This window comes from Poromitra crassiceps (genome assembly GCF_964638095.1).
Source record: "Poromitra crassiceps genome assembly, chromosome: 27".
NCBI classification, from domain to species: domain Eukaryota; kingdom Metazoa; phylum Chordata; class Actinopteri; order Beryciformes; family Melamphaidae; genus Poromitra; species Poromitra crassiceps.
In genome coordinates, this window is record NC_139650.1 from 8372347 (window position 1) to 8394282 (window position 21936).

At 43.9% G+C, this 21936-nt stretch overlaps 2 protein-coding genes across 2 annotated transcripts in view; both read right to left on the reverse strand.

Moving 5' to 3' along the window:
* znf76 (zinc finger protein 76) overlaps positions 1-9386 on the reverse strand; it is a 28196-nt gene extending 18810 nt beyond the window's left edge. The window contains exons 1-5 of the mRNA XM_083661712.1: positions 9362-9386; positions 6746-6840; positions 5174-5257; positions 2001-2084; positions 736-911 (exon numbers count right to left, since the gene is read on the reverse strand). Of these exons, the coding sequence (XP_083517838.1) occupies positions 736-911; positions 2001-2084; positions 5174-5257; positions 6746-6818 (417 nt within the window). The 5' untranslated portion in view covers positions 6819-6840; positions 9362-9386. The remainder of the gene's footprint in view (positions 1-735; positions 912-2000; positions 2085-5173; positions 5258-6745; positions 6841-9361) is intronic.
* A 1765-nt stretch (positions 9387-11151) lies between these two features.
* Positions 11152-21936, reverse strand: part of apobec2a (apolipoprotein B mRNA editing enzyme, catalytic polypeptide-like 2a) — a gene marked incomplete at its 5' end in the record, with an annotated part of 12491 nt that continues 1706 nt past the window's right edge. Inside the window, 3 exons of the mRNA XM_083662002.1 lie at positions 11152-11567; positions 13568-13876; positions 18224-18448. Of these exons, the coding sequence (XP_083518128.1) occupies positions 13573-13876; positions 18224-18448 (529 nt within the window). The 3' untranslated portion in view covers positions 11152-11567; positions 13568-13572. The remainder of the gene's footprint in view (positions 11568-13567; positions 13877-18223; positions 18449-21936) is intronic.

Sequence of the window (21936 nt, forward strand, 5' to 3'; positions counted from 1 at the left end):
ACAGTTTTTATGATGCTAATGGTATTTGTAAACAAAGACATCAGGACATATAATAGGTCTGTACTGTACAGTACAGTACTGTACAATATTGTATTGTTATATGTACAGTACATAGAACAATATATTTATGATGGTAATGGTATTTGTAAACAAAGACATCTGGACATATAATAGGTCTGTACATAGAACAATATATTTATGATGGTAATGGTATTTGTAAACAAAGACACCTGGACATATAGGTCTGTACATATAACAATATTTTTAAAATGGGTGGTTGCCCAGGTCCGTGACCAGAGGTACTAACATTGATTCTCAACCTTTTTCACAGCGAGGACCCCTAAATTAGTACACATTAGGGCCCCCATTTGATGAGATGGAAATCAGATATTTTTTATTTTGTTTTGTAAAGATATGATGTTGTGCAGAATGCCATGACTATCTACATTGTAGGTCGAGATAACAGAGAAGCTATGTTCAAAACAGTCATTCTTCTACATTCTCTAAATTAACAATTCATCAATTTGCTTGGACCCCGCTGGAAACCCCTCGAGGACCCCTGGTGGTGGTCCCTGGACCGCCCACGTTGAGAACCAACGCATGTTCAGCCAGCCTTCATTCCACTGCTCAGCATCCATATTACAATTTCAAAAAGCCGCACGATCCAATCGGAACGAGCTCAGTGGTCCTAAGGTGCCACGCCCGGCCTCGCCATGCCCAAAGAAGACCTCTCACCTTCACCGTGTAGCGCTCCAGCAGCTCCACCTCCACCAGCGCCGTGTCCTCGGCAGCCATGTCCTGCGGCATCAGGACGCCGGCCCCAGAGGACGGCATCTTGGGCGGGTAATGAATGTAGGCCGTGCTGCCATCCTCCAGCAGCACCGCCTCCACCGCGCTGTGGTCGTAACCGTCTGCGTGGAGGCAAGAGGGTTAGACAGCTTGGCAAGTCTTTTTTTTATTGATTTATTTTTACTGCTTAGCGATCCAGATCTTTATCGATACCACTATCGGTACTTTTCTATCATAATTTGGTGGAAAAACGAGACGACAATAAATGCTTAACAGAACTGGTATTGATTTGATAAAGGAAATAAATAATATATACACTTTACACATTCAGCCATGCGAGCAGCAACTAACCAACCAAATCGGAAATGAAGCGAACGAGGGCATGAGGTAACTCAATTCTTCTTTGCTTAGTTTAATGGTGGGTTGACAGCCAGGCAATTCAAAAACGTCATTAGACTATCAAAGTATGTTTGTGAATGTAGGCCATGTATGTAGCAGTACCCTACCTTTGAGCGTGTGGTGAATGTAGGCCATGTATGTAGCAGTACTCTACCTTTGAGTGTGTGGTGAATGTAGGCCATGTATGTAGCAGTACCCTACCTTTGAGTGTTTGGTGAATGTAGACCATGTATGTAGCAGTACCCTACCTTTGAGTGTGTGGTGAATGTAGGCCATGTATGTAGCAGTAACCTACCTTTGAGTGTGTGGTGAATGTAGGCCATGTATGTAGCAGTACCCTACCTTTGAGTGTGTGGTGAATGTAGGCCATGTATGTAGCAGTACCCTACCTTTGAGTGTTTGGTGAATGTAGACCATGTATGTAGCAGTACCCTACCTTTGAGTGTGTGGTGAATGTAGGCCATGTATGTAGCAGTAACCTACCTTTGAGTGTGTGGTGAATGTAGGCCATGTATGTAGCAGTACCCTACCTTTGAGTGTGTGGTGAATGTAGGCCATGTATGTAGCAGTACCCTACCTTTGAGTGTGTGGTGAATGTAGACCATGTATGTAGCAGTACCCTACCTTTGAGTGTGTGGTGAATGTAGGCCATGTATGTAGCAGTACCCTACCTTTGAGTGTGTGGTGAATGTAGGCCATGTATGTAGCAGTACCCTACCTTTGAGTGTGTGGTGAATGTAGGCCATGTATGTAGCAGTACCCTACCTTTGAGTGTGTGGTGAATGTAGGCCATGTATGTAGCAGTAACCTACCTTTGAGTGTGTGGTGAATGTAGGCAGTCGTCCCGTCTTCAAGCTGCACTGTCTGACCATCCTCAAATGGTCGAGGCTCTGTGACTGTCATTAAAAAAGACAATTAATAAAGACTAAATAAGGTAAATAAATATAATAAAATAAAAAAGAAAATATCCACAACAACAAAATGAACCCAGAAATACAAAGTACAATAAAGTTTTTTATTTCTTAAGAAAATGTTTTAGGCTGGATTTGCTTCAACAGAATCTACTCCATTCAAGAACATTTCCATAGTGCTGCGTATAGTATGGATAAGGTGACGAATGCCTACATACCTTTATGCTGCACTGTGACCTGCTGGATGTAAGTCTACATACCTTTCTGCTGCACTGTGACCTGCTGGATGTAAACCTACATACCTTTATGCTGCACTGTGACCTGCTGGATGTAAACCTACATACCTTTATGCTGCACTGTGACCTGCTGGATGTAAGTCTACATACCTTTATGCTGCACTGTGACCTGCTGGATGTAAGCCTACATACCTTTATGCTGCACTGTGACCTGCTGGATGTAAACCTACATACCTTTATGCTGCACTGTGACCTGCTGGATGTAAGTCTACATACCTTTATGCTGCCCTGTGACCTGCTGGATGTAAACCTACAGACCTTTCTGCTGCACTGTGACCTGCTGGATGTAAGTCTACATACCTTTATGCTGCACTGTGACCTGCTGGATGTAAGTCTACATACCTTTATGCTGCACTGTGACCTGCTGGATGTAAGTCTACATACCTTTCTGCTGCACTGTGACCTGCTGGATGTAAGTCTACAGACCTTTCCGCTGCACTGTGACCTGCTGGATGTAAGTCTACATACCTTTATGCTGCACTGTGACCTGCTGGATGTAAGTCTACATACCTTTATGCTGCACTGTGACCTGCTGGATGTAAGCCTACATACCTTTCTGCTGCACTGTGACCTGCTGGATGTAAGTCTACATACCTTTATGTTGCACTGTGACCTGCTGGATGTAAACCTACATACCTTTCTGCTGCACTGTGACCTGCTGGATGTAAGTCTACATACCTTTCTGCTGCACTGTGACCTGCTGGATGTAAGTCTACATACCTTTATGCTGCACTGTGACCTGCTGGATGTAAACCTACATACCTTTATGCTGCACTGTGACCTGCTGGATGTAAACCTACATACCTTTATGCTGCACTGTGACCTGCTGGATGTAAGTCTACATACCTTTCTGCTGCACTGTGACCTGCTGGATGTAAACCTACAGACCTTTCTGCTGCACTGTGACCTGCTGGATGTAAACCTACATACCTTTCTGCTGCACTGTGACCTGCTGGATGTAAGTCTACATACCTTTATGCTGCACTGTGATCTGCTGGATGTAAGTCTACATACCTTTCTGTTGCACTGTGACCTGCTGGATGTAAGTCTACAGACCTTTCTGCTGCACTGTGACCTGCTGGATGTAAGCCTACATACCTTTATGCTGCACTGTGACCTGCTGGATGTAAGTCTACATACCTGTATGCTGCACTGTGACCTGCTGGATGTAAGTCTACATACCTGTATGCTGCATTGTGACCTGCTGGATGTAAGTCTACATACCTTTCTGCTGCACTGTGACCTGCTGGATGTAAACCTACATACCTTTATGCTGCACTGTGACCTGCTGGACGTAAGTCTACATACCTTTATGCTGCACTGTGACCTGCTGGATGTAAGTCTACATACCTTTCTGCTGCACTGTGACCTGCTGGATGTAAGTCTACATACCTTTCTGCTGCACTGTGACCTGCTGGATGTAAGTCTACAGACCTTTATGCTGCACTGTGACCTGCTGGATGTAAGTCTACATACCTTTATGCTGCACTGTGACCTGCTGGATGTAAGTCTACAGACCTTTCTGCTGCACTGTGACCTGCTGGATGTAAGTCTACAGACCTTTATGCTGCACTGTGACCTGCTGGATGTAAGTCTACATACCTTTCTGCTGCACTGTGACCTGCTGGATGTAAGTCTACATACCTTTCTGCTGCACTGTGACCTGCTGGATGTAAGTCTACAGACCTTTCTGCTGCACTGTGACCTGCTGGATGTAAACCTACAGACCTTTATGCTGCACTGTGACCTGCTGGATGTAAGTCTACATACCTTTATGCTGCACTGTGACCTGCTGGATGTAAGTCTACATACCTTTATGCTGCACTGTGACCTGCTGGATGTAAGCCTACATACCTTTCTGCTGCACTGTGACCTGCTGGATGTAAGTCTACAGACCTTTCTGCTGCACTGTGACCTGCTGGATGTAAGTCTACAGACCTTTCTGCTGCACTGTGACCTGCTGGATGTAAGTCTACAGACCTTTATGCTGCACTGTGACCTGCTGGATGTAAGTCTACAGACCTTTCTGCTGCACTGTGACCTGCTGGATGTAAGTCTACAGACCTTTCTGCTGCACTGTGACCTGCTGGATGTAAGCCTACACACCTTTCTGCTGCACTGTGACCTGCTGGATGTAAGCCTACATACCTTTATGCTGCACTGTGACCTGCTGGATGTAAGCCTACATACCTTTATGCTGCACTGTGACCTGCTGGATGTAAGTCTACATACCTTTATGCTGCACTGTGACCTGCTGGATGTAAGTCTACATACCTTTCTGCTGCACTGTGACCTGCTGGATGTAAGTCTACATACCTTTATGCTGCACTGTGACCTGCTGGATGTAAGTCTACATACCTTTATGCTGCACTGTGACCTGCTGGATGTAAGTCTACATACCTTTATGCTGCACTGTGACCTGCTGGATGTAAGTCTACATACCTTTATGCTGCACTGTGACCTGCTGGATGTAAACCTACATACCTTTCTGTTGCACTGTGACCTGCTGGATGTAAACCTACATACCTTTATGCTGCACTGTGACCTGCTGGATGTAAACCTACATACCTTTATGCTGCACTGTGACCTGCTGGATGTAAACCTACATACCTTTATGCTGCACTGTGACCTGCTGGATGTAAGCCTACATACCTTTATGCTGCACTGTGACCTGCTGGATGTAAGTCTACATACCTTTATGCTGCACTGTGACCTGCTGGATGTAAGCCTACATACCTTTATGCTGCACTGTGACCTGCTGGATGTAAACCTACATACCTTTATGCTGCACTGTGACCTGCTGGATGTAAGCGGTGGTCCCGTCCTCCAGCTGAATGGTGTCTCCCTCCACCAGGTTCCCATCTGACACACAGAAAAATCCCTTTGTGTCCAGTAAGAATGTTAACAACAGTGTCCTGTCCCCACGTTCCTGTTTTAATGATGCGCTGCAGGACACTGGGAACAGCCTAATATGCCCAAAATAGGCTCAAACAAAACACTAAGATACATTTGTATGCACTGCAGCTACGGCAGGGTCCGTTATGCCAAAATGTGTTTCCTTCACAAAATGGTGGTGTTTCTTCACCTCAATTTCACACCAGGGAAGAAGAATATACGGTAATTGACAGTTGTGTGGGTTGTGTTCCTGTCACTGGCTTTTCAAATGGTCACACATTTGAAAAACATTGCTTAGAAAAGAAAAAAAAGACAAAATCAGCCTAGCGAAATAAACTTACTTTGCATACTCATAATAATGAACAGAGATCTGATCAAATTTGTTTGTGATCTTTATTATGTGCACTGCATTATAAAGTACAATATATACTTTATTTATACTTCATTTATTATGTGCAGATTGTGCACTGCATTATAAAGTATAATAATATTATACTTTATAACTCAGTGCACATAATAAATGACAAGTATATATTAAATATATACTTGTCAGTTATTATGTGCACTGAGTGCGTTATAAAGTATAATATCTACTTGTCATTTATTATGTGCACTGAGTGCATTATAAAGTATAGACCAAATCACCGTGACGTCACCATGTAAACAACATTTACTTCCGGGTACCACTTCGTGAAGGCGCCAGGTTTAAATTTGAGTGTTGTCAAATAAATGCTGTCAAACTCTCGTTGTTTTCGGCCGGCTACTTTCAATTTAAATGTTCAAACGGTTGGTAAACATGCTTGTCCGACGTATCTAGCCTTTCTTCTGTGTTTGTTTTATGTAGTGTTAGCTAGCTAATAACGTTTGTTTACAACCGTCAAACTCGCTGTTTTTTTGCAGACTCGTTAACGTTACGTTACAGACAGAGGCTACTGACGCCGCTCGGATACAGCTCGGAACCCGGATGTTGGAGCTGTAGTAAGCCTGTGCCGCCGAATCCAGAGTTCTCTTTGCTCATGTTTGCCCTTTGCAGAGGGAATTCTGAATAATCCAAATCTTGACCCGCTCTTTATAAGTTAAGTTAAGTTAAGTTATCCTTTATTTATCCCCTTGGGGAAATTCATCCTCTGCATTTGACCCATCCTCTACTAGGAACCTTCCTAGAACTAGGAGCAGTGGGCAGCCACTGTGCAGCGCCCGGAGACCAACTCCAGTTCTTTTGCCAGTGCCTTGGTCAGGAGCACTGACAGGAGTCACTGGACACCCAACAACACAACACGAACAAACCATTTTTGTCTTCTTTGTCTGTTTTTGTCTTCAACACGTCAGTTTGTGCGGAGGTAACCGGAACCAGGGGTAACCGGAAGTAAATGTAAACATCCCCGCTGATTTGGTCTATAATATCTACTTGTCATTTATTATGTGCACTGCATTTCAGCAAAAGCCAAGTCTCACCTTTGATAGCCTGCTCAATGTAAGCAGAAGAGCCGTCACTCAGGGCTACAGCCTGCGGAACCAAACTCTCCATCCTCCTTCTGCTCCTCTATATACTGCGCACACACACACAAACACACACACACACACACACACACAGACACACACACACACACAGACACACAGAATGTCATCCAGATCTGCCCACACCATGCAGAGCTTGTCATTCTGTATGGATAATTGATAAATGACACACGGTTAAAAATGTTGGTTCGGGTGAGTGAGGGGGGCATATTGGACGATGGAGTTCACGAGGAACACTTGAACGCAGCATACCCTGCATGAGGAGAACGGCCCACTATTATTAAATTAATTTGAATAATAATTAAATTATTATTACATCTGACAGTTGAATGTCACTTTGATCATCAGCAACCTACACATTAAACGGACGTAAGACCTGTCTTGAATCAGAATGATTAATCACCATCGCTAATTATGTATATTTGGCATATAAATTAGATAGTAACTCTACCACACAGCACTTTATTTCAAAATTTTAGAATTGGTTCACATTGCTCGCTTCTTCGTGCTTCATGGAAGATTGTGAGGGACAGTTTGGATCTTTTGAGGTGGGATTGTATGAGGTACTTGCCGACATTCACCGGCCACATCAGGCAAGTAGAGCTGTCTGCTGAGTGTGAACAGGCTCACGAGCAAAATCATTAAGAAAAAGCTTCCATACTGCTCATCCTGGCGTAATTCAAGTCTCCACAAGCCCTGAGATGCCAAGTTGAATTGAAAATATCTCATTCACACCCTGTTTTTAGATGAAATCTGCACAGTAGGAAATCCAAGGGCAGGTGACGACTTTTTAACCGTGAGATTCCTAGTTCTCAGTAAAAATGGAACAGGGCCGTAACCACACAACGCCAAGGGGCAGGCCATCTTCGATTGCGGTTTCGTTTCTTTTTTAATGAACGGTTGTCGAGGTTAGAATTACAGGTCATAAATTCGGGTATCATTTCAGAGCTCCAGTTTGTCTGAGTTGGCGTTATCAAAGTGTTTGTTGACCTAATTTGAAGTGTAATTATACAATATGTGTTTATATTGTTTATATTTTGCTCTGATTATAGCAATACATTGAATTAAACAGCTATTTTACCAATGAAATTAGCTAGCTGTGTATGTTTTTTTGTTGTTTTTTACATCGTGAACGGAATGATATGATATCGCAACCCGGAAATATCGAGTTGAAACTTCTACCCACGATTAAGTTGTGGCTTAGGGCTGCAACTAACGATTATTTTCATAATCGATTAATCTGTCGATTATTTTCTCGATTAATCGATTAGTTGGTTGGTCTATAAAATGTCAGAAAATGGTAGCAAATGACGATCAGTGTTTCCCAAAGTCCAAGATGACATCCTCAAATGTCTTTGAGACATTTGAGAGCGTGTTTTGTCCACAACTCAAAGATAATATCAGTTTACTGTCACACAGGAGTAAAGAAACCAGAAAATATTCACATTTAAGAAGCTCGAATCAGAGAATTTAGACCTTTTCTCTTAAAATTGTACTCAAAACGATTAATCGATTATCAAAATAGTTGTCGATTAATTTTCTGTCGATCAACTAATCGTTGCAGCTCTATTGTGGCTCATTTCAAAGATTATGTAACCATGGTGGCAAGTTTCCATTACTAGGCAACTAGGCTTTCCCACTGGAGACAGTTGAAAGGGTCACTTCAAAAAAGACTGAACCCAAAGAGAGGACTGGAGCACACGAAATCACTAGTAAATAAATGTAATAAGGTGCAAAGGACTGACATTTCGACACGCACAGCGTCTTCTTCAGAGTCAAACCGTAATGGCAAATATTCCAACAGTTTAAAAAGCCTCCAGTAGCCTATAGAGAATGGTTTCTCAATGGTTACAAAGGAGTGGGGGGTGATCAATCAATAGGCCAATATCATGATAGCACTCATAGAAAAATAGAAAAAAGATAAAGGGGGAGGTGCTGTGTAGCACTCCATCCACAATAATACATAATGAGCAACAAGTAGTACTACTGTAACAAACTGTAATAAAACACCAACATATTTCCTCATAATAACATTACAAATAACATGAGAGGCTCAGTTCTTCATAAGCCTCTCTGCTGAGCATTTCGTCCACATAAAGTTTTTTTTCCTCCATTAATTTGCTGAGCCCCCACCCCCCTAGTGCCCCCTGGCGGCCACCACTTTGAAGATCACTACTTACTAATCTATTCAAGGCTCCCTAGACTAACGTCTTATTGACATATCGGTAAGCTAACGGTAGTCGGTTAGAAATTAACGTAGCACGAAACATTATAGCCATCAATATACTATAATCATGCTAGCTAGCTAATGATCGGCTAGCTGATTCATTGAACGCATTGTAACGTTAAAGTAAACGGTTTGCCCTCGTTCAGCCATTTGACGACGGCAGCTCACTGGTTTGGAAGTGGGGCTACGTTTTTCCATACCGATTGGCGGTATGCTTAAAAACACTTCAGCAATTCAACTTACTATCGTTAGCTTCTTTAACCTCCCAGCACCCATTTTCTATCCCATCTCTCCCTCGGAGGGCTCAAACTGGGATAGCTACTCACCTCCAACCACAACAACAGACCGCCATGACCCAGCACTGCCCCGGAAGCGATATTTTTCCCCAGGATGACGAAGGCATGACCCGCCCTTTTCTGCCTCTGATTGGCGCAGGAGAGGCGCAGGATAGCCAAGCGAATGTGATTGGATGAACAACGTTTGACGCTAGGCCAATCAGAGGCAGAAAAGGGCGGGTCATGTGTCTTTTTATGGTCTTTACCATGGACTGTAAAAGGTATTACACGGCTCCAGAGCGATGCACGACTCGATTGCTCTGACCCGCCCATCTGTATCTGTTTTTGTATGTTTGTGAAATTGTGTTACATAATGTGTTGGGTAATATATTGTCTTTGTAAGTATATTTGCTACAATAAAGTTGTGCCTAGTTGTGCCTCTCTGGTTGTGCCTAGTACGCATCACTACAGGTAGGAAGACCCGCCCCGTCTTCCGGTGAATCTTCCGCTTTGTGTGCCACAGTGTTTTCGTTCCCCCATTTTACAGTTTTGACCAATGTGTTAGGCGGCGATGCCATTATTTGGTTTTAGTTGTTTGTTTATTTGTTTATTTGAATGATTGATTGATGTTTAGCTTTTTGGGTAGCTAGATCCGCGTCGCCCATGTTAACAGAACGCAAGGATTGAGCGGGAGCACAACGGAGCACCACTGCACCCACTGCACTTTGGTTCCCGGCGGATGTCGTGGTGTCTTCCGCCCATAGCCGGAAGCGGTTGTGACTGGATGAACAACGTTTGCTACGTTAGGCCAATCAGAGGCAGAGAAGAGCGGGTCATGCCTTCGCCATCCTGGGTAAAGAATATCGCGTCCAGTCTTCTCTTCAGTAACAACTTGGTGTGTGTACAACAACTATATCGATCATATACATGTATGTTGAGAGATTAGTGCCGTAGAGACCAGGCATGATATGGTCGACAACGGCATTACAAGTTAGTGAATAAACATTACGTATGTGAAATCCCACAACTGCCGTGGCCTGAGTCTGTCATGTTATAATGAAGCTGGCTATTCATGATCGAGCAACATCTAGGGCTAGGCTAACAACAGAAGCTAGCACTCTCAGCACTCAGCACATGGTTAAAAAAATACAGAGGAAGAGAAGGGAGGAGAGAAGCTGAGAGCAGATATACCTGTGCTGTACATGTTTTGTAGACTTACTGTAGCCTAATTCAGCAACAAAAAAGGGTTACAGACATGGTGTTAGAGAGCGCTTGACCTCATCATCTGAGTAGGCTATCACAACTGTGGGCACTGTAATATGGGTAATATGGCTCAAACCCCTTAAATCCTTATGTAGGCTATTCTCAATTTAGTATTTACAACATCGATAATCTAGATGCAGTATAATTACTAGTTCAGCTCTACTAGATATTTGATATACTTTCGTGTTTTTGTGTTATTTATTTATTTTAAGATAGGCTGATACATGCATGCTGATGCTGTGCACGAAGCATGCAATAATGCAGAATGAGTGACATATAAAATAAACAGAATATTGCTTTATTTAAATAAAACCATATGAGATTAAAATGGTTTATCATCAATAATCTTTATTGCGTGTATCTGCTACATCTTAAACTTTGAAAAGTGCAACTCTTAATATGTAACATTCAATTAGACTATAAACTCTTTTATAAAAAAAAATCACATTAAGATGATTTATTCAGATAGTGCGCAGATGTAACTTTTTCAGTGCTGTAGAAAAATGGTTTTTAATCTTTCAGTTAAAATAAATGCAAATAACAAAACAAAATCTGTTTTAATATTAATCACATGGACAGCATTATTGTAGTTTATGAAAATAGGTGTTAAACACAAACAGACAATTGTATGACTAATTAATTGTTGCTTAGGCTTATGTTCACATTTTGTGGAGACATTTATGAACTACAATTTAATGCACAAACTCAGATGCCAATGTTGATGTTGCAGAGAAGATCCAGAGAATTGGAGGACTGCAGCAGTCAAACCAGGACATAAGCCAGATCGCTGCGATGTAGAGGGGATGGTCGTTCTGACTTTGTCTAATATGTATATGTTCACACTACTGTAAACAGGCAACACTCACACAGTCATACACACACACACACACACACACACACACCTACTATTGTTTCATGTACACATCACTATGCTATGAGTGAAAAGGTAGTGGTGGCAATCAGGGGGTGGACAAATTCTGGGTCAACTGGATTCCTGGATCAACAGAGAGAGAAGGGAGAAAAATCACGTGAACCCATCTCTTGATTATTTAAATATTTTCAGCATTAATAATAACCATAAACAAGCCACAAACCTGAAAGACACCACAGTTTTATCAAAGAGATCTGCTTACAGTTCATAATAAGAGTGTAAATTAGCCTTGACAGTTGCCACTATGTTGTTTGCGGATTAGGACCACATGAAACATTTCTTTTAGTTCTCAGTTTAAAGGAAGCCCCGCGCCAACATTTTGGGAGATTTGCCTATTTGCCATCTTCGCAATAGTGAGACGAGAAGGACTTTCCTTTCTCCGTGCGCGTAGTGGAAAAATAGCGCTAGTTAGCTTAGCACACTGAATGGTAGTCAATGGTACTGGCTAGCCTACCCCCGTTAACATGAGCAAAAACATAAAAGAACAAAAACAAAACAAAACATAATGCCTCCATACTGCTCACCTGGCATAATCCAAGTCTCCACAAGCCTTGAGATGCCAAGTTGACTTGAAAAAAAGGTTGTTTACACCCTGTTTTAGCTTAAATCTGCACTATAGCAGGCTAAAGTAGTTGCTCCCCTCTTTTTACAGATGTTTAAATGTGATTTTGTTCGAGTTAAATTGAAAGTGATTGGATTTTCAAAATCCACCGTTTTTCCATGCCGTTTCCTAACTCGGTAAACGCATCACAACTGGACTTGATCCTGATTGGCTCCCCTCACTAAATAATTACTGAAATCCTTCTAAGCAGGCCAGTTCGCAGCATTTGAATTGGAAAGCCTCCACTCAGTTGGTTTACCACCAATCAGGGTTCAGTATTGTGAATAAAGTCTTCAAATTCATAATTCAATTCATCTTTTAAACTAAACTACATTTATTTGTTTAAAAAAAACAAAGAACATTATCCTTGTCCTGAGCCATAGCAATTTGAAAACATCCAGAAAACTGAATGTTATATGGAACATTTAACCAATTCAGTCTGCCAACTGTTTAAAGCCAAGGGAAAAAACAGGCACCCAGGGAGAGACACTTAGGCTGTAGTTGTAGACTGTGCTCTCCTTACCCCCTCCCATACATTCACTGTGGTCACTGCAGAATGTCTAGCTCCTCCCATACACTCACTGTGGTCACTGCAGGATGTATAGCCCCTCCCATACACTCACTGCATGGTCACTGCATGATGTCTAGCCCCTCCCATACACTCACTGTGGTCACTGCAGAATGTCTAGCCCCTCCCATACACTCACTGTGGTCACTGCAGAATGTCTAGCCCCTCCCATACACTCACTGTGGTCACTGCAGAATGTCTAGCTCCTCCCATACACTCACTGTGGTCACTGCAGGATGTCTAGCCCCTCCCATACACTCACTGTGGTCACTCCAGAAGGTCTAGCTCCTCCCATACACTCACTGTGGTCACTGCAGGATGTCTAGCCCCTCCCATACACTCACTGTGGTCACTGCAGAATGTCTAGCCCCTCCCATACACTCACTGCATGGTCACTGCAGGATGTCTAGCCCCTCCCATACACTCACTGTGGTCACTGCAGAATGTCTAGCTCCTCCCATACACTCACTGTGGTCACTGCAGGATGTCTAGCCCCTCCCATACACTCACTGTGGTCACTGCAGAATGTCTAGCCCCTCCCATACACTCACTGCATGGTCACTGCAGGATGTCTAGCCCCTCCCATACACTCACTGTGGTCACTGCAGAATGTCTAGCCCCTCCCATACACTCACTGCATGGTCACTGCAGAATGTCTAGCCCCTCCCATACACTCACTGTGGTCACTGCAGAATGTCTAGCTCCTCCCATACACTCACTGTGGTCACTGCAGAATGTCTAGCTCCTCCCATACACTCACTGTGGTCACTGCAGAATGTCTAGCTCCTCCCATACACTCACTGTGGTCACTGCAGAATGTCTAGCCCCTCCCATACACTCACTGTGGTCACTGCATGGTCACTGCAGGATGTCTAGCCCCTCCCATACACTCACTGTGGTCACTCCAGAAGGTCACACAGCTTCTCTGCGTAATACTCGTAGTTGTCCTTGCAGTCTTCCCAGAGGTTCAGGGGCTCGTCGTCGCTCTCCACAAACGTGTCCCAGACATAGGCGAAGTCCAGTGGCTTCATCACCCTCAGCTTGCAGCCAGCAGCGTGCAGGGCCCTCAGCCCTGCCTGGATCTCGGGTTCCTCCCACTCAAACAGCCGAGCGGAAAAGATGCACAGCTTCATGCTCTTCCTGGCCTTCAAGACTTCAGCTAGTTTGGCTGCACAAGCTGCACAGGGACTGGAGGAGACATACCTGAGGAGAATGAGGCGGTTTTGAACAAAGGGAGGAAATATTTGTAGTTGTTTTGCTTCTCTCTTTTTTCTTGGTGTCTATATAATTGTACACCTAATTAATTAAACTAACTTGTTAACACTTTCTCCGAGGACCATATCGGTAGTGCAATCAATTACAATTACAAGCATCTTACAGCATGTTTATGACTAATTATCAGAGGTTGTCCTGTTAAGATTAAAAGGTCGTCTGGCAACTTCTGATCGCTAAGTAGTCATAAACATTTATAAAACTCTAAACTGCTTGTGGAATGTTTCAGTGCTGCTGACATAGGCAACAGTAAATGTGTTCTCATCAGTGTTGGGGGTAACTCATTACAAAAGTAACATATTACATGTAATATATTACTTTTAGCAGTAACTCAGTAATATAACTTATTACTTATAGGATTTCAGTAATATTATACCAGTTACTTTGTCAAGTAACTCAAGTTACAAATTGAGCTATTTCTTTTTTTTAATCAAAGCACAAATTTAAAAAGATATAATCATTTCCTAATCAAACTGTGTGTTTTTGATGCAAATAAGCACTATAGATGACAATAACAAAGGAAAAGAATAACATTTAGAATTTTGGACACTTTACACTGACTTCAAGACGGTTGAAATTATTTTTCGGGATGGTTCCGGGGCGGCGATGTCATTCTGCTGCTGCTGTTGTTTTGGTCAAAGTAATGCAAAAGTAGTGTGATAAGTAACGAGTTACTCTGCACAGACAGTAATATTGTAAAGTAACGTATTACTTTCAAATGAAAGTAACTATTATGTAGTATATTACATTTTGAAAGTAACTTGCCCAACACTGATGGCCACACAACACATTGCACGTGTATTATAATTCCTCACGAGTGGCCTCTTAACACTAAGGACCAGAATTCCATAACTACTAGAACGACCGTAAGTGGTAATTTTGACCTCTAGATTCCAAACTCTATCATTTCTCATGATAAATACCCAATTGAGAGATGAAAGCATTCATTGTGTTAAGATATCATTTGAAAAGACGAAATAACACCAAAATGTGCATTTGAACAAGTTTAAAGAAGTGCCAGAATTCCATAACTACTAGAATGGCCATATAATGTAAGTGGTAATTTTGACCGCTAGATTCCAAACTCTATAATCTTTCATTATAAATACCTAATTGAGAGATTAATGCATTTATTGTGTTAAGATATCTTTTAAAAAGACAAAGCAACACCAAAATGTGAAAATATAGACTACCAAATAGGTCTAGAACCCTGGGAAATCCAGTGAGGTCAAAATGACATATGGTCTTTCTAGGTTTAAAAACAAATCTTTGCCTTTTGTGTAATTCATATAAAAACGTTTAAATGAAAATACAGACACTTTTATCCTTTCATTTGACACATTACGGTGGCTCAGTGGTTAGTACTGTCGCCTCACAGCAAGGAGGTCGTGGGTTTGAATCTCCACCCCGGTCCTTTCTGTGTGGAGTTTGCATGTTCTCCCCATGTGTTTGCGTGAGTTTCCTCTGGGTGCTCCGGTTTCCCACTGTCTAAAGATATTAGAATATTATAGATATATATAGATAGATAGATATTATAAAGTGTTGTGTAGTATCAGAATGTAACCTAGTGAATGTATAGTATACTGTACTGTATATGATGTATGTAATGTGAACAGGACACTCCTGAGAAACAGCATTGCTCTCAGTGAGGCTCCCCTGTATGAATAAAGGTTAATAATAATAAATAATGATATCACATTTGACACTTATTATACCCCGTTCAAGACAACTCGGACCACCGGAAAAAATGGGTTCCGACATGTAAAAAGTGAATTGAACGGTCGTCCATGCCGGAATTACAGCTCGGAAATTCGGGTATCATTCAGAGCTCCGCTTTGTCCGAGTTGACGTCATATCCACACATCTCATCCAAAATGTTGCATTACCGCCTCCACTTCCCAGAACCCTCCTTGGTTTTTCCCTGTGTTTTCCCTCCGAGCGGGAAGGGCAGTGTGAACCCAAATATGCCTGCTGGGGCGGAGGTTCCGAGTTGAAACTTCCAGCGGTCCGAGTTGTCATGAATGCGGTAACAGTATCCGACAGTGTAAGCTAGCTACAGTATGTACTGTACCAGGTGACTGTGTATGTGAGGGCGGGGTCATAGCATGTACTGTACCAGGTGACGGTGTATGTGAGGGCGGGGTCATAGCATGTACTGTACCAGGTGACGGTGTATGTGAGGGCGGGGTCATAGCATGTACTGTACCAGGTGACGGTGTATGTGAGGGCGGGGTCATAGCATGTACTGTACCAGGTGACGGTGTATGTGAGGGCGGGGTCATAGCATGTACTGTACCAGGTGACGGTGTATGTGAGGGCGGGGTCATAGCATGTACTGTACCAGGTGACGGTGTATGTGAGGGCGGGGTCATAGCATGTACTGTACCAGGTGACTGTGTATGTGAGGGCGGGGTCATAGCATGTACTGTACCAGGTGACGGTGTATGTGAGGGCGGGGTCATATCATGTACTGTACCAGGTGACTGTGTATGTGAGGGCGGGGTCATAGCATGTACTGTACCAGGTGACGGTGTATGTGAGGGCGGGGTCATAGCATGTACTGTACCAGGTGACGGTGTATGTGAGGGCGGGGTCATAGCATGTACTGTACCAGGTGACGGTGTATGTGAGGGCGGGGTCATAGCATGTACTGTACCAGGTGACGGTGTATGTGAGGGCGGGGTCATAGCATGTACTGTACCAGGTGACTGTGTATGTGAGGGCGGGGTCATAGCATGTACTGTACCAGGTGACGGTGTATGTGAGGGCGGGGTCATAGCATGTACTGTACCAGGTGACTGTGTATGTGAGGGCGGGGTCATAGCATGTACTGTACCAGGTGACGGTGTATGTGAGGGCGGGGTCATAGCATGTACTGTACCAGGTGACTGTGTATGTGAGGGCGGGGTCATAGCATGTACTGTACCAGGTGACTGTGTATGTGAGGGCGGGGTCATAGCATGTACTGTACCAGGTGACGGTGTATGTGAGGGCGGGGTCATAGCATGTACTGTACCAGGTGACGGTGTATGTGAGGGCGGGGTCATAGCATGTACTGTACCAGGTGATGGTGTATGTGAGGGCGGGGTCATAGCATGTACTGTACCAGGTGACTGTGTATGTGAGGGCGGGGTCATAGCACGTACTGTACCAGGTGACTGTGTATGTGAGGGCGGGGTCATAGCACGTACTGTACCAGGTGACGGTGTATGTGAGGGCGGGGTCATAGCATGTACTGTACCAGGTGACTGTGTATGTGAGGGCGGGGTCATAGCATGTACTGTACCAGGTGACTGTGTATGTGAGGGCGGGGTCATAGCACGTACTGTACCAGGTGACTGTGTATGTGAGGGCGGGGTCATAGCACGTACTGTACCAGGTGACGGTGTATGTGAGGGCGGGGTCATAGCATGTACTGTACCAGGTGACGGTGTATGTGAGGGCGGGGTCATAGCATGTACTGTACCAGGTGACTGTGTATGTGAGGGCGGGGTCATAGCACGTACTGTACCAGGTGACGGTGTATGTGAGGGCGGGGTCATAGCATGTACTGTACCAGGTGACGGTGTATGTGAGGGCGGGGTCATAGCATGTACTGTACCAGGTGACGGTGTATGTGAGGGCGGGGTCATAGCATGTACTGTACCAGGTGACGGTGTATGTGAGGGCGGGGTCATAGCATGTACTGTACCAGGTGACTGTGTATGTGAGGGCGGGGTCATAGCATGTACTGTACCAGGTGACGGTGTATGTGAGGGCGGGGTCATAGCACGTACTGTACCAGGTGACGGTGTATGTGAGGGCGGGGTCATAGCATGTACTGTACCAGGTGACGGTGTATGTGAGGGCGGGGTCATAGCATGTACTGTACCAGGTGACTGTGTATGTGAGGGCGGGGTCATAGCATGTACTGTACCAGGTGACGGTGTATGTGAGGGCGGGGTCATAGCATGTACTGTACCAGGTGATGGGGTGTATGTGAGGGCGGAGTCATAGCATGTACTGTACCAGGTGACGGTGTATGTGAGGGCGGGGTCATAGCACGTACTGTACCAGGTGACGGTGTATGTGAGGGCGGGGTCATAGCATGTACTGTACCAGGTGACTGTGTATGTGAGGGCGGGGTCATAGCATGTACTGTACCAGGTGATGGTGTATGTGAGGGCGGGGTCATAGCATGTACTGTACCAGGTGACGGTGTATGTGAGGGCGGGGTCATAGCATGTACTGTACCAGGTGACTGTGTATGTGAGGGCGGGGTCATAGCATGTACTGTACCAGGTGACGTTGTATGTGAGGGCGGGGTCATAGCTGGGCAGGCTCTGCAGAAAGAAGGCCTCCTCAGCGTGAGGCCCGGCGTGCTCGTCCTCCAGGCAGCCCCTCAGCACGCCGGGGAACGCGGCCCCCATGTCCACCAGGTAGCACAGGATGGTCTTGTTGCGGCCGGACGAGTACTCCACATTCTTAAACTGAAACTTGAAGAGGAAAGGGTCGATCCTGTCCCTGCGTGAGAGAGGAGAACCAAGGAAAAACATTGGGATTTTTTCCACTTTTACAGCACCTAGATCATTCGAGACCTTTGAGAAACATAAAAAAAAAATGTTGTGAACCAAAACCTATATGGGATTATTTTATTTGTGTTTGACATCAAAATAGCATCCCTACCGCTGACAATCAACTTTCGCTTCTGCTACAGTGCAAATGAATCAGTCGCGGTATTTTATCGGTGAGCTGGGGTCAAGCATTGGTCAGCGAGCAATAAGGTTTACCTGACCCCAGTTCAACTCTCACGTTATGAAACTGGACCTGCAGTAGATGCTGTGAGCGAGATGAGACTGAAACACAGCTGTCCTGGACGCTGCAGCTGCCCAGTGATTCCTCTGAACTCAATCCCTCCTCTCGCCCACATGCTGCCTCTCTCTCTCCTGTCTTTTTGATCACCGCGCCTCCTGTTTTCTTTCTTTGTTGTTGTTTGCTGCTGCTGTTCTTTTCTTGTCTATTAAAGCTTGTTCAATTTTTGCCCATTATGCATTAGTAGCAATGTGCGCGGCGTTGCCCAGGTTAAATAGGCACACAGCAATATTATACAACCGTGCCTTTTGCTTGGCCGGAAATGATGGTGGTGTCCAGCTAGTTTCCAGGACTTTCCATGCGGTTCCAGGAATGACCAACCTGCCCATGCACATTTTAACACAATCGGACCTGTCACACAGACAGACAGACAGACATGCACACACACACACACACACAATGTCAACTGTTATTTTTATTATTATTTATATCAGTGTTTTATTGTTTATTTGCGGGGGGGGGGGGGGGGGGTGCTAAAATCTGCTTGCCTACCTGTTCATTGATTATGTTTAGCTAGATCTAGCTAGACACATTTTTCTGTAAAGTACTTAGAGACATGCTTGTGAACTGGGGCTAATGGGAATAAACTTGACGTGACTTGACGCACACCATGCACCTGCAAAGACACTGTTGCACACATTAACATTAAGGCCAAGCAGCCACATTCAGTTGACAGAAATATCTGTCCTTCCTTGACCTTGATCCTCTTTCTGTACAAACTACTGTTGTCAAGTTTGAGAAAATATCACAAGGAAATACTAGTTCTAATGATTCAATTATATTCCTCCCACTTCAATTGGGGAGGTGTTGGCCTAATGGCCTTCATGAAATGCCCCTGGCCTTTCTCATGTTAATTATCATTATTAATTAACATCATGTTGTCGTGTCTTGATGTATTAGTTAGTGGTAAAATAAATAATCTAGATCAGTGATTCCCAATGTGTGGATTATTGGATGGATTATCAATTTCCCTTATGCCCAAATTCATGCTCTGTTAATGAAATAAAAAAATATATAATATAACAAAACAGTTATACAGGGAAATACATCATCTTAGTCTTGTGTGTTGATCAGAGTTGTGATTAAAGGGTTGGGTTGGGCCCCCAAAGTTTTTCTGATTTCAATTTGGGCCACAACATCCTTACATTTGAGAACCCCTGATCTACAGTAGATGATTCAGATCTTCTTTTGTACCCCTGTGATCTGCCTCCACATACTATTGAGAAGCTACAGTGACCAACACCATGTGTCTTCTAAATGTTCAGATCGGTATTTGTACTTAAAAAGGAATCAAGTGTTCAGGTTGCCTCCTGCGTTACAAAACAGGTGGGAACCTGCAGACTCACATGTCCTTAGTTTGGAATATAGGTCAGTTCAGACCAACACAACAGCCTGAGCACGGCGGGCAAGGCCCCAGCTAATTTGAGCTCATCAGCATGGCCAAGAGGGGAATTCCAGCGGGTTATTATTAGACCTGTGACTGAGCTCTTACTAACTAGGCCAGGCCCAAGACATTATCCAAACTTTGTCTTCTTATTTTGTTAGCACAGTTACAGTTAGTTTGTGTTTACCAAGTGACAAAACCTTATGGGAAAACTGCTAATATTTCATGTTGAACCTAATTGAGGAATGAGGGGAAATAGTGATACGGTAGCCTAGTACTTTTGGTGTCAGCTAAATAGAGTAGATTCATCAGTTCGTCCTTGAAGTGAGCTCAAAAGCTGAGCAAACAGCAAACTAAGCCATTTTCGTTAGTCATGCTAACATTAGCTTGTTAGCAATTAGCAAAGCTAATGTAGAGTCAATGTTTGTTTGCATTTAACTGAACTAGAAAAGCCTAACATTTCTGAAAGATGTTATTTTTTGTAAGTGTGCCTGCACACTGGCAGCTTTGGTCTAGGTGTGAATCGGACTTAAAAGTGCAAACAACACAAAAATGATTATGTATACCACCATGACTTGTAGGTCTTGATGCCACTTTCAACTGACTATAAGGGCACTATGACTGAACCCTGGGCACAGGCTATGACTGAACCCTGGGCACAGGCTATGACTGAACTCTGGGTACAGGCTATGACTGAACTCTGGGCACAGGCTATGACTGAACTCTGTGCACTCTGGGCACAGGCTATGACTGAACTCTGTGCACTCTGGGCACAGGCTATGACTGAACTCTGGGCACGGGCTATGACTGAACTCTGGGCACTCTGGGCACAGGCTATGACTGAACTCTGGGCACAGACTATGACTGAACTCTGGGCACAGGCTATGACTGAACTCTGGGCACAGGCTATGACTGAACTCTGGGCACGGGCTATGACTGAACTCTGGGCACGGGCTATGACTGGGCAAATGCTGGACTGGACACTTGGTACCATCACTGCCAGTCTGCCACCCTGTGTTTTGGGCTCTGAATCATGCAGCATGTGTTCTATGTGCTCAGGGAATCCTCTCAAACAGTGTTATGGGTTTCTAATCCTGAATCATACCCTCCTGGACCATACTTGTGACCAACTGCAACTGTGGAACATTAGTGTTTTTATCATCATTATTATTATGATTATGATTATGATTATGATTATTATTATTATATTACAGTCACAAAAGACCACACATAACAGACACTACCACAATATGACAACTCAATACTGTACATGCTCACATAAACAAAAGAAACAAAAAAGACAAAAATGAAATAAAAAGACTAAACATAATACAAAAAAGCCAAAAGAAATACAATGATGAAATACAGTTTAGTTTGGTTTTGTAAGATCCCTCCAACAATAATTAATGTTTGTCCCACTTCTCACTGGAGCAGACCCTCTCCCACTTCATGTCGTGTTGCAGCCTGCAACCACCTGTAGCCATCATCTTTTCCAAGAGAAATTGACTTCTCACTACATTTTTAAAAAGAAACATAAATTCAAGTCTGTTTGGGGTTGAGCTTTAAAAATGAAAATGTTTCCCAACAGAACAGTTGTAATTGTGGGACATTAGTGTTCCCTTGCTGAGTGATAATGACTTGCTGTCTGGATGCTGTAACATTTCCATTGCCTCAATGTCTGCACCAGGGATAACAGACAGCCTCAGTGAGGCGCTGGTGCCAATGTCTCCACCAGGGATAACAGACAGCCTCAGTG